This window comes from Rattus norvegicus, chromosome 3 (genome assembly GCF_021556685.1).
Source record: "Rattus norvegicus strain SHRSP/BbbUtx chromosome 3, alternate assembly SHRSP_T2T, whole genome shotgun sequence".
Lineage (NCBI taxonomy): Eukaryota > Metazoa > Chordata > Mammalia > Rodentia > Muridae > Rattus > Rattus norvegicus.
The window spans coordinates 134,087,746-134,100,514 of NC_141536.1; the positions used below are offsets into that span (position 1 = coordinate 134,087,746).

The following is a 12,769-nucleotide window of genomic DNA, read 5'->3' on the forward strand; positions in this document are numbered from 1 at the left end:
ACTCAGGTGAGTGACCACATAGAGACAGATACCATTTAATTTCCAATATGAAATGTTGAAGATTACTTTGTCCTGTATATCTCTCTGTTCACAAATCTTTAAAGAAAGACTTCCTCAAAGGGTACATGTTGACAGGCCCCCTGCTTTTTAGCCTCTAGGAGCTGTGATTGTTTTAGGTTACATGATTGCATTTCTTTATACCTTTGAGGGAATTTATTAGTCAGGGTTCTCTAGAGTCACAGAGCTTATGGAATATCTCTATATATTAAGGGAATTTATTGTGATGACTTATAGTCTGTAGTCCAACTAACCCAACAATGGGCAGCTGTGGATGGGAAGTTCAAGAATCTAATAGTTACCCAGTCCCATGAGGCTAGTTGTTTCAGCTGGTCTTTTGTAAAAGTAGATTCCAACAGATGTGCTGGCAAGTGCAAGCAGTTGAAAAAGAGTGAGTCTTCCTTCTTCCAGTGTCCCTATGTAGGCCTCCAAAAGAAGGCGTGGTCCAGATTAAAGGTGTTACTACCAGACCTGCATCTGGGTCTTGCTTTTCCCCAGGCTGACCTTGAACTCAGAGATCTTGCCTCAGTCTCCTGGGATTAAAGGTATATACTACCCTGCCTGGGCCTAAGTTTTTCATGGCCACTATACCTCAAGATCTCCATGCCAAGATCCAGGTCAGAAACTTGTTTCTTCCAGCCTCAAGCTCTGGATCACAGGTGTGCCCTCCAATTCATTTCAGATGTAGTCAAGTGGACAACCAGGAATAGCCATTACAGGGAATTAGAAAACAAACATGTTTAGTAATCTGTGTTTGAGTATCTGATAAAATAGACTTCAAGCCAAAATTGGTCAGAAGAGATAAGGTGATTTCATGTTGATTAAAGAAATAGTCTTTGAGCTGGAGAGATGGCTCAGCAGTTAAGAGCACTGTCTGCTCTTCCAGAGGTCCTGAATTCAACTCCCAGCAACCACATGGTGCCTCACAACCATCTGTAATGAGACCTGATGCCCTCTTCTGGTGTGTCTGAAGACAGCTACAGTGTGCACATATAAATAAAATTTTAAAAAAAATTTTTAAATCTTAAAATTTAGCAAATAGCATTGCGAAATGACACAGATCACATGATTTAACAGCACTCTTTATAGTCTCCCACTCAGACCCTGTAGAATACAGCAGCTTACGAAACTGAAGACATTGGACACAAAGCAATTCTTTTTTTTTTTTTTTTTTTTTGGTTCTTTTTTTCGGAGCTGGGGACCGAACCCAGGGCCTTGCGCTTCCTAGGTAAGCGCTCTACCACTGAGCTAAATCCCCAGCACAAAGCAATTCTTAATAAGAAAAAAAATTTCAAGTAGTCTGTTTGATCCCAATAGAATAAATTAGAAACCAGTAGCCACAGAAACACACAAGTTCATGGAGATTGAACCCCATAATTTAATGATGCACCTTAAAGTCTTAGAAAAACAAGAATAAAACAAACCCCAAACCAGTAGATTAAAAGAAATAATCAAGATCAAAGCAGAAAGTGATGAAATGAAAACCAAAATAGCAATACCAAAATTTTTTTTCAGATTTATTTATTTATTATATATAAGTATCCTGTAGCTGTCTTCAGACACACCAGAAGAGAGCAGCAGATCCCATTACAGATGGTTGTGAGCCACTATGTGGTTGCTGGGATTTGAACTCAGGACCTCTGGAAGAGCAGTCAATGCTCTTAACCGCTGAGCCATCTCTCCAGCCCCCAATACCAAGAATTAATGAAACAAAAAATTAGTTTGTTGAAAGATAAGATTGCTAAACCCTTAATCAAACTAACAGTGAGAGACACTCACAAGTCATGTTGTCTATAATCCCAGTATCCAAGAGGTCCCTTACTTGTTTTCAATATAAGTAGTTCATAATGAAAATATCACTAAAAGGTGACATTAAGATGGAGATATGATTGATGTCTCTTACTGAAGTCTACTGGTATGGCGGGAAACCAACCATACCATTCTTTTAGTGTACATGTCTGTGAGTCTTAAAATATACTGTGTCAGGGTCACAGTGTAGACCATTTTGTGAGACTCAGTACAAGTGGCATTAGGTAGCTAGACTTTACAAAACTTGTTGGCTATTTCTATGTGCAAAGTTGAGAATGCTTGTTAGCAATAATATAACAAAATAAGTTGAAAAACGAAGAGCTTGGGAAAGACAGTGGATCAGGTCAAGAGATGTGTTGGTCCTGGGGCTCATCAGAAAGCCAGTCTAGCTGGACAGCAAATTCCAGATTCATTGAGAGGACCTGTCTCAAAAATTAAGGTAGAGAGTAACAGAAGACACCCAATGGCCTCTGGCCTCCACATGTGCACACATAAGCGAGTACAACCAGACATACGTGCACACACATATGTACACATGCATGGACACACATACACAGAGACATACATATACTCAACCTATGGAGGGGATTTGAACATCGTTTTGTAATTTCAAATATGTTAGGTTCCAGATTTTTCTTGATAAATGTTGTTCTATTAACTTGACTGTAAGACTTTTAAAAATATAAGAATCTTCTAATTCACTCATTTGTACATATATTTACAGATTTATAGTGCCTCTCCTATTTCTGTTTTACAGAGCTGAAGCAGTACCAGGTTGTCACTTATTGAAGACACAAGGGCAGTGTACGAAGGAACATGATGATTCTCTTAAAGAGGTAGGTGCTGAGGCTATTTTCTTTCAAAATCAAGATTGGGGCTAGTAGTAACATATTTAAATAAGCTCCAAGATTATACAGGCTATTTGTTTGGAGAAATAATATATTCTGAATGATAAACATTTAAAAAATGGTTAACAGTGGTAAATGAGGGGCGCACAACTGGCTGATAATATTTTTAACTTTCTGATCTTAGATCTTTTACAGATTTTATGGAAGGACCCAACATCTGACTTAATATTAATTCAGGTCCCAGAGGTAGCTTAAATATATCTACCACAACATCTTCAGAGTTCAGAAACATCTGTAACATGCTGGGTTTTTTGTCTGTGCCATACTATAAAGTAGTATAAAGTCATTGAGTCTAAGCCAGCAAATATGTTTTTGGCCATTGTTGTATATTATACACAGGAACTAGCCCAGATACATTGGAAGGAAAGAAATATATGAAATGTGTCCCTCCTTTTCTGAGGCCAGTTACCAGGGTGCACATAATAGAATGGCAAAGAATGTGTGCTCTCAGAAAGGGAGCTCAGCTACACGCAGAAGCAGCGGGGAGAGCCTGTGATGGAAGGGGTCTTAGGACATGGAAGGTGACCCTTTAGAAATAGGCTTTGACAAGGTGAGGCTGAGGAAAATGTTTGGGGTGACAGGGAAAGGCTGTTAGGAACCAAAAAACAGACTAGGAAACCCGACACATGAGGCAATAGAACCATTTTTTTAATTGATTTTATTTTTAATTGTGTATGTGTGGGTGTCTGTATATGTAGGCATGTGCAAATGAATGTAGGTGTCTGTGGAAGCCAGAAGAGGGTTACATATCTCCTAGAGTTTGAAACACTGCTGCAGACTTTTGAGCAGAACTAGAATGTTTTCTTCCTTAAAAATGGGAGTAAACAGGCAGTTTCTGAAACATGTAGGTGTGGCTGAAGAAATGCACAATTCCGAAGAACAGTGTTATCACAAAAATGATGAAATGTCCTGTAAACCTCAGGACAAAATGCTTTTGTAGTTTCTGAAGCTGTTTTGGTTTCTGTAGTGTGCCCGTGTGCATGCAAGGGAGGGGTGAGGAAGGAGGGAGGCAAGGTGGGGCTGGGGGCTGGGAATTGAATTCAGTCTTGTTCATGTTAAGCACATTTTTACCATTACTCACTGCATATCCCGGCCCTCCTCATCCTTCTGGGATTAGCTAACTAGGGTATCTGAGTTGTTTCTGTGTATTGAAAAAGGATAGATATTCAGGAGAAACCATAGGTTAAATAGCTCTCTCTTTAGAGAAAATCTTAAAAGTAAGTGATTTTGAAAATGTAAGAAAGCTCCATTAGAAAAAGTCAAAGTCTAATGAAGCCTAGAAGTATTTACTTTGATCTCTTGGGCAAATGGCTAATTAAACACCCGCATGTAAATTATGTTTACCTGTGGGTCTCTGTGCTGTCAGCTCTAGTCAATCCCTTCTCTTGAGTAAACACATGACCAAAGCCATAGAAACTCACTGTCCCCTGGAGACCAGATAAAATCTGTCAGCACTGCATAACCTGTTAGGCAATTACATAATTGAGCTACGTGCTTTTAATTCATAAAAATTTGTAATAACTTTATGTGGGGGCAAAATGAGCTGAGGTTGTCATTGAATTACAAAGTGGCTTAACACTCCTTTATTCTCATGAGGTCTGTTTCCACAGGGGAGAACCTTGACACAGAAGAACAACTTTCTGATGTCACTCAGAATTGGTCTGGTCCTGCCCCACACAGATTTTATTTACCAGAAGACATAGTTCCTAAATGATAAATCGTTTACTGATATCTCATCCATATTCATGTCCTGGCTCTTGTGATCATTTCTCCATCTTTTAATTGCTACATAAATAAAATCCCTTCCTTTAACTTAAATATGATCTGTATCAGTGCATGTGTTTCTCTTTAAACACTGGAAAATATTTCTCTGTAACCAAGAGGGAAGATTTTGAGGATGTTAAATCTGGGAGCTGTCATCCACTGCCATTGTGCATTAATAGTGTGTGAGTGGTACTGTCCGCATAAAGACAAGAATTAATTCTGCTAAGTGCTTTCACACTTAGTTTCTCTTTGGAGCTGTGCTCCCTTATATACATCAGATTTCTTTAGAATTAGTTGACATTTCTTAGAAGAAACAAGCAGAAAAACAAAAACAAAACCTTGAAATGTAAAACAGAAAAATGCTACTGTCCATAAACAGTCCTTTGGCATGAGGTATGACCTTTAATATTAAAGTATTTACAAATAGTGTTAGGAGTATAGCTTGGTGGTAGGCTTCAATCTGCAGTAAAATTCTCTCTCTCTCTCTCTCTCTCTCTCTCTCTCTCTCTCTCTCTCTCCCTCTCTCCCTCTCTCCCTCTCTCTCTCTCTCTCTCTCCTCACACATTGCACTGCCTCAGCATGAACCTCCCTTTCCTGCTTGCCACAAAGTGAATTTCCAACACCAGGCCCTTTGGGAGTACAACTCTTTCACACACTACCCCAGACCAGTTTCTCTAGCCTCTACCATAAGCCCAGATCCACGAGATGCACCTAAGAAAGTCAGAAGGAAAAGGCCTTGCAGCAGTGTTACAGCCCAGGACAAGACCCTTAAAGGAGCTTCTGAATGAAACGCCCCGGGCTGGGGCTCCCATTCTTTGCTTCAGAGACCCTCATATCAGAGCTGTGCTAATCACTAAGAATTCCTTTTTATTTACTGAACAATTGCTTGTTACCCAGACAGTCAACTCCATGGAACCTGAGGACCTTTGTCTAGTTCTACCAGTCATATTGGCTTGTGATGTCTTAGGCCCATTTCTTGCAGATTGGGTGGACACTACCCATATTTTCTATTTTCATCAATCAACAGGTCACCATCACTATTACCAGGATAGAGCAAATCACTTCTCTCTAATAGAGAGTGTATACTCTGGCAGTGCGACAGTGTGATAGAGGTTGTCTGCTAGATAGTCACCTCTTGTTCTTAGCGTAGTTTTATGTCTTAGGAACAAAGTGCTCACCTATAAATTAAAGACTTAGTTACCTCAGACCACGGTTCACTGCCATTTTTCCTCACATTGCTTCTCAGGTAGGCTGTGATTAAATTTGATTTCCCTGTACAGGCAGGATAGTTAATGTCCGTTGAAAAAAGACATGCAGTAACAAGTGAGTATCTCCAGCTCCTCAGGAGACTCAAAGGCAAGCATAGCCTTTCATCCTTGCCTGAAGTTTAAGACTCATGAACAGATCAGTTATCTTTTTGCTTAGTGTATTTCTTCAATTCATTCTTATTTAGGTATATGTATGCCTATATGTGCATCACATGCAAGCAGCATTTGCAATGGTCTGAGGAGGGCATCAGATCCTCAGGAACTGAAATTACAGGCTGCCTGATGTAGGTACAGGGAACTAAACCCAAGCCCTCAGCACAAAACAGCAAGAGCTTTTAACTGCCGAGCCCTATTGCCAGCCCCTAAACCAATGCTCTGTTACAGATTTAGAAATCAGGATTCATTCAATGAGAGAATTAATCTTCCATTTAGAAGGTCTGCTTCTGTGTATAAAAAAGGGAGGATAGGCTAGCTCAGATAAACAGAGGTGATCTTATCTCACAGACCTACTTCTCAAGTAGGACATTTGTATAGTACATAAGATTCAGTCTTCAAAAACGTTATTGTCAATGAAAATTGTTGTACAGAATTAAATTGTGTTGGAAAATAACCAGATGTTATTTTTTAATTAAAATGTTTTTCAAATATTTTAATCATGAACTCTTCCCAGACCCTCCCTACCTCCCTACCCACCCAGCTTCATGTTGGTTCTCTCTCTCCCTCTGCCCTCTTCTGCTATTTTGATCTTGAGGGCATTTTAATGTCAGGAAAGAAATTAAATTCTAAGTAAAGCTTAACCTAAAATTGTATTTTAAATGTGAGTCTTTGAGAGCAAGAGAACAGGGTTCCAGTTTGTTTTGATTTTTTTTTTTTTTTTGTGCTTTCTTTGAAACACTGTAGGCAACAACATTATTGAAAAAAGTCCTTACCGAAGAATGTGACCACAGGTCAGCTATTCACAGTAATGAATCATCTTGCAGCATGCCATCTATTCTGAATGACAATAATGGAATAAAGGAAGCAAAACCCGCCCTGCGTCTCAACAGTGTTCTTACAAGGGAACAAGGTAACTATTGTGTGCAGTGTCCACAGCAAAAAGGCATTCAGAGTCAACGCAGCATCCTTTCTCAAGGCATTAGGCTAGCCAAGCCCATCTCAGGTTTCATGTGCATAGTATGTTGGTTGTTTTATGGTACCTTTCGGTTTATGTGCATGTTCTCAGTGGAAACCCTGAGTGTAGTTCTGTTGAGCTTCTAGTGAAATAAATAAAGTTAAGAAATCTTAAGCTGATCACTCACACTAGCAGTACCTTTTAGATAACAAAAACTGTAAATGAAGAGATAGTGAAAAAATAAAAGAATTCTATTAAAATTCCACGTACAGGGACTGGAGAGACGGCTCAGTGGTTAAGAGCACTGACTGCTCTTAGAGAAGATTCAGGTTCGGCTCCTGTACTCACATGGCAGCTCAAGGTGTCCTTTACTTTTGCTACCTTCTGGCCTCCCACAGGCACCAGGCACAACATACACATGGTACACATACATACATGCAGGCAAAACCTTCTTGCACATAAAATAAATCTTAAAGCATGCAGGGCTAGGAGTGTAGCTCAGTGGGAGAGAGCTCGCCCAGCATGTGTGGAGCCCTCGGTTCCAACCTCAGTACTGAAGAACAAACCTGGTTTCATAATTTTGAAACACATTTATTAATGTTTTTAATTTTTTAGAAGTTTCAAGTGGCTGTGGAGATGAGAGCAAGGAAGAAGGCACAGCTGCGGTCCCAGTCACAGGTAAAGGTACCAGTGCCTACAAGCTTCAGTCACAGGATGCAGTCTCACTGCATGATCAGGGAATTCAGGGTTAGTCATTGCTGGGTCCAGTGACTTAGCAATTGGAAGGAGAATGCACTCACCTTCTGTATGCAAGCTGTGCTAGCATAACCCGAGCCGGTTAACAACTATGCCCACTGAGCTTCTCATCTCGATTTTAAGTATTCGGTCTGTAAGCATCCCCCATCATACAGGCTTTCAGCACCTGAAGCCACGAGAAGATGTCATTTGGCCAGGGTAAGAGACTAGATGACAAACTGTAGGTGTTTCTAATTTTACTTTTTTTCTTTTCCTGTGGAAATTGAACTTCAAACTGTTATTTTTAAAAATGCATTAGATAGGGAGTTTGCTTGTGCCTCGGGTACAAAAGCCTGTCTAGCGATTTAAAATTCTCACTAATCATGCTTCATCCATCAAGACCTATTAAGACTTGTGCACATGTATTACGTGTGTTTATAGGTGGAATCTGAATTGTGTCATTACAATTTTTTTTTTGTTTTGGAATATCAGCAAGCAGCAATTACTATTCTGAACGGAACCTTATTTGTTGTACATCTAAATTTACTAGATCCTTATTTTGTAAAGTGGTATGTTGCTTCATTATAAATTCAAAGGTCTGACTTTAAATATTTATACACATAAACACACCGTTGCTGAGGTACTGAGGCATGCATCTGCATATGAGGTTGTTTTGTTCTTGTTTACAAGCAAAAGAGAATGGCTTGCTTTATGGTAATACATTTCACGGCATGATGATTAATTTTTAAGCTCGAGTTTCTGTAATGAACTCTTGTTTCGAAAATGGAGTTTACAGCAGAACAGTTATTATGTATGTATAATATTTCACTCCACTATACAAAGATTTTCTTTACTTTTTTTTTCTTTTTTCTTTTTTCTTTTTTTTTTTTTTTCGGAGCTGGGGATCGAACCCAGGGCCTTTCGCTTGCTAGGCAAACGCTCTACCGCTGAGCTAAATCCCCAACCCAGATTTTCTTTACTTTTAAACATTTTTCCCAATAATGTTCATTATGTTTTGATTTGTCAATTTGAGGAAATGCTGATAGGGTTCCCTATGATTTTTGTTCATTTGTTTTTGTTATTGTTAAAAGAAGAATTGTAGATGATCCCTAAGCTCCAGATAGCCATGAAGTCATTTGGTTATCTTTTTTCTTATATTTACTTTTGAGTGCAGAAGTAGTTAATGGCCTCTGAATATTTCAGTTAGGACTGTAAGCTTGTGATCACAAAGGATCATCTGTAAACTTAGGTAAAATAGGCGGTAATTCTAACAGCCCACCCTCCATCTATCAATAGTTGCCAGAGAATAGTATGCTTTAGTATGCCTTAGCATACTGAAGCATTAGCCATTGTAAAATACCACAGGAGAGTCAGGGCTGGTGGTGACGCATGCCTTTAATCATAGCACTCAGAAGGCAGAGGCAAGGAGATCTCAGAGTTGGAGGCCAGTCTCATCTGCAGTGCAAGTTCCCAGATAGCCAGGCCTACACAGAGAAGCTCTGTCTCCGAACAAACAAACAAACAAACATAGCACGGGAGTCCCAGAAAACTTTAAGATATTTTTACTGTAGTATCGCTGTTCTGTTCTTGCTACCCAGACCCTTGTCCTTCTAAGCACCCTGGGGCCTCCCGTAAGGTTCACATCGAAGTGCTTCAAATGCCTTGCAAATCTTCCATCTGAGAGCATAGACTCATTGAAGGCTTCTTGGCACAAGAGCCAGAGACCGACAGCCTTGATCAGTAAGGTCCCTGGAGCTGGCCTGCAGTTCACCACTAAGGGTGTTCCTTATGGACTACCTGGAATATCCAAACATTCAGAAATCCTCCAAGACTTTCTTCTGATGAATAAAAAAAATACCTTTCTGGAGTCAAATCATTAGCCATGTTCTCAGGTGGCAATTTCTTGAGAGAACGAGCTCAGCAGTACTGCTGGAGGCACCATCACCAAGGAATCACAGTGACACTACCCTCATTCACTCTGTAACTCAGGGTGTGGGAGTGAACGTGACAGGGTAACACACTGAAGGCAGCTAGATATCCTTCTGGAGGCCACATGATAGCTGTCAGCAGGCATATCCTGATGTGTTGTCTCATAAGTGTTGATGGACAGTTCAGCATTATCCAAAATGCACCCCTGTGCAGAAAATACTTAGGAAAATAACATATTTTGATGCCAACTCCTGGATGGTTTCTTTGGTTTTCTGTAGTGTACATAATATATAGGATCATGTTGAAGGCTCTCGGAAGAATTTAAAGGAAACTGAAAATTGTGAACTGCGATTTTACAATATATCATGTAGTTGAAAATGAAGTCCTTGTTTGTTTGTTCCTTGTTTGTTTGCTGAGGTGGGATTTTTCTCTATAGCCCTGGATGTCCTAGAACTCACTGTATAGACCAGGCTGGTTGAAGTTCTTCTTAATAGCAAGCAACACTTCTTTTGTTATTTTTGGAGAAACTTGCTATGGAATACACATAGGCTCATATATGGGACCTTTAAAAAAAAAGTAGCAGGTCCAATTGGGACATAAACTTTCTCTTAACTTCTGAACCATCTCTCCAGTCCCTATACCAGCTTTCTCAATACATTAAAATGATCCTTGTTGTTTCTCTGCATCCCATTTTTTGGGGGGAACCTCCCTGGTAGATGAAACTGCTTTCTAATAAGACTCAGGGCAACTCTAATCAAATCACATTGGAGTGTTAAGATTGAAAGCTATTGATAAAACTCTCCCTTGGGTTGACCAGAAGGTTATAATAGTAACTTTGGTGTCCAGAAATGCTCTTCAATGTGGCTCTTTCTCTGTGTACCTGTTTGCTTTGCATTCATTTTAGAAGGAAATAGGGAAGCAAGAGGGCAGGGTAAAATCCAAGTCAGGTTCCAGGCTGGGTGGAAGGCTCTGATATTCCACTGTACTCAGAATAAGAGTCTTGAGACATTAACATAAGAAGGGCACATTATCTCTCTCTGTATATTTGAGGAGTAAATGCTATCATTTACTGTGCGTAACTGTGGAGTGTAGATCAGTAACAAAGGCACTTTCTAGCTCTTTATTTCATAAAACAAAGCTAGGAGTCTTCCAGGTATGAGATCGTGGGCTGAGAACCTGAACCACAGCAAGGCTGTAGAAGGAACATTTGTTTATAGAACATGCCACTCATTCATGCCAAGGCTGTGACTAGCAATGTACACTAAGGGAACCAAGGAACCAACATTCTAATGCCTTCACTTCCCCTTCTTACTTGTTTATATCCTCCCAAACTTAAGCCGCCTTACCAGAGTTCATCTATCCCTCCAAAGGCATCTGCTTCGTTAGTCATCAAAGAAAAAGTGTTTTCTCCCCCCCAGGATTTATGTGGACTGTCCCTTGTACAGCACCTATCCCCCAGTGTACAAGTATTCCCACAGACCAGCCTATTGTTAACAGTCTACCCCTTTTTATTTGTCTAGTCTTCTTACTAAAGAATCCATATAAAACAAAGAATGTTACATCTATAAATGTGTTTCTGTATATGATAGATAATATACCACTTAATATATTTAGCCCATTACTTGGACTGAACCTTGGGATACCAAGGACAGAAAAGACTGCCCCTGCCCACAATCAGCCTTAATCATTTCTAACTTTCTTAATAGTCTGTTAGGACTCAACTTGAGTAACTCATCCTGCTAGTCAAACAGAAACTTAGAAAGGTTGGAACCAGCTCAGTGGATGTGGAATCCAACTTGAGGATTCAGTGATTCCACTCCTCCGCCTCGACTCTTATTTTAGTAGCAGAAAGGCAGCTCACTGTACCAGGGCTTCTGGGTCAAGGAGACCTCAGTGTATATCATGGCAAAAGAAGGAGTTTAACAAGGGTGTTCTGGGAACAGTGATGAGCAGCCATACATTTCTTTTCTCTTCGGCTACACCTAGAGAAGTGAGCAGCTTGCCTTACTAAGAGGCTTTCTTTTTATAAAGTGGGACAGGCCTGGGTACAGCTGAACCTCTGAAACCATGTGAAGGATGCAGGATGTTGTGGTCAGTTTTTCTGGAAACACGCAAACAAGGAAGAAAGTAATGCTTAGTAAGATTATGAGAGAACATGTCCCTCTGAAGTGTGCACATCTACAGTGATAGCATTTTTATTTGTATTTACACCAGTGTGCCTTTCAGTACCAAGCTTGCATTTAAGCAAATGATACAACTTATATTAAATCATGAAACCCAGCACCTTATGTAGTATGTGCCATACAGTGAACCCTTAATTTGTCAAACAAATGAATAAAAATGGGGAATTAAGGAGTTTCCTTAAATGCTTGTTGATTCAGGCCAGAACAGTATCTCTTTCAGTTACTCACTCCACCACCACTTTTCCCACCCCACGTGCCCATCCTGGCAAAACTCATCTCCTTAAGCTGCATGTGAAAAGGGCTGTCGGCTTTTATCTCAAGAGGATTAAGCCTCTAAGAATGTCCATTCAGCCTCTCATTCTTTTAACACCAATTCTGATGGTCAAGCTGTGTTAAAAGTGTTGCTTCGCTGTGCCCTTCCTCCTCAGTACTCTTTGGCCAGCTGAAATGCTCTACAGTTGTCACACTGAAGCACCGTGGAGAGGCTGTACAGGTCAGCATCTACCTGCAGGGCGCTGCTTGGCTTCCGGGTTCCGACACTACCTCCCCAAACATTACAGTTTCTGTTTTATACCAAGCTGAAAGGGAGCTGAAAATATACAATGGCCAGGTTGTCATTGGTGACTGGATTTACCCTGGAAGGAAAGAATGCAGTGACAAGTTTGGGCCACCCAAGTGTTATGGCATATAACCTCCAGGACAGCAAGTTCACGAAAAATGTTTTTTTCTTGCATTGTCCAAGAAGTGCTTTACTCGAAAGAATTAGTAGTGCCTGGGTCAGGGAACTTCCAAAGAATGTGAAACCAGGACATCATTGCTTGTATTGTTCTCCATGGTAGTCAGCACCTCTGCCTCTAGGCTGGAGTCAGCCTGTCAGCCTCTGCCTCTCTGCAGTGAGCCTATTGCCTGCCGCCTGCAGGTGGGGGACAGAGGCTTTTAACCAGGATGTGAAAGAATAGAAAGACCTTTCTGAGGAGTGCTGTTGGTTAGTGTCCTGCATTTGAG

At 40.4% G+C, this 12,769-nt stretch overlaps 1 protein-coding gene and 1 non-coding gene across 10 annotated transcripts in view; one reads left to right on the forward strand and one right to left on the reverse strand.

Annotated features, from left to right (window-relative positions):
• Kiz (kizuna centrosomal protein) overlaps positions 1-12,769 on the forward strand; it is a 108,185-nt gene that overhangs the window by 72,192 nt on the left and 23,224 nt on the right. For 5 of the 9 annotated variants that reach the window (XR_015682994.1, XR_015682993.1, XR_015682991.1 and 2 more), the window contains 3 exon segments: positions 2,624-2,702; positions 6,707-6,872; positions 7,533-7,595. Coding sequence is in view for 4 of the 9 variants with exons in the window: in NM_001398980.1 (NP_001385909.1) it covers positions 2,624-2,702; positions 6,707-6,872; positions 7,533-7,595 (308 nt within the window). In the remaining 5 variants the exon portion in view is untranslated. 9 annotated transcript variants of the gene reach the window in all.
• On the reverse strand, positions 8,543-8,617 carry Trnaa-agc54 (transfer RNA alanine (anticodon AGC) 54). The gene has a single exon. It is a non-coding gene; the product is annotated as a tRNA-Ala (tRNA).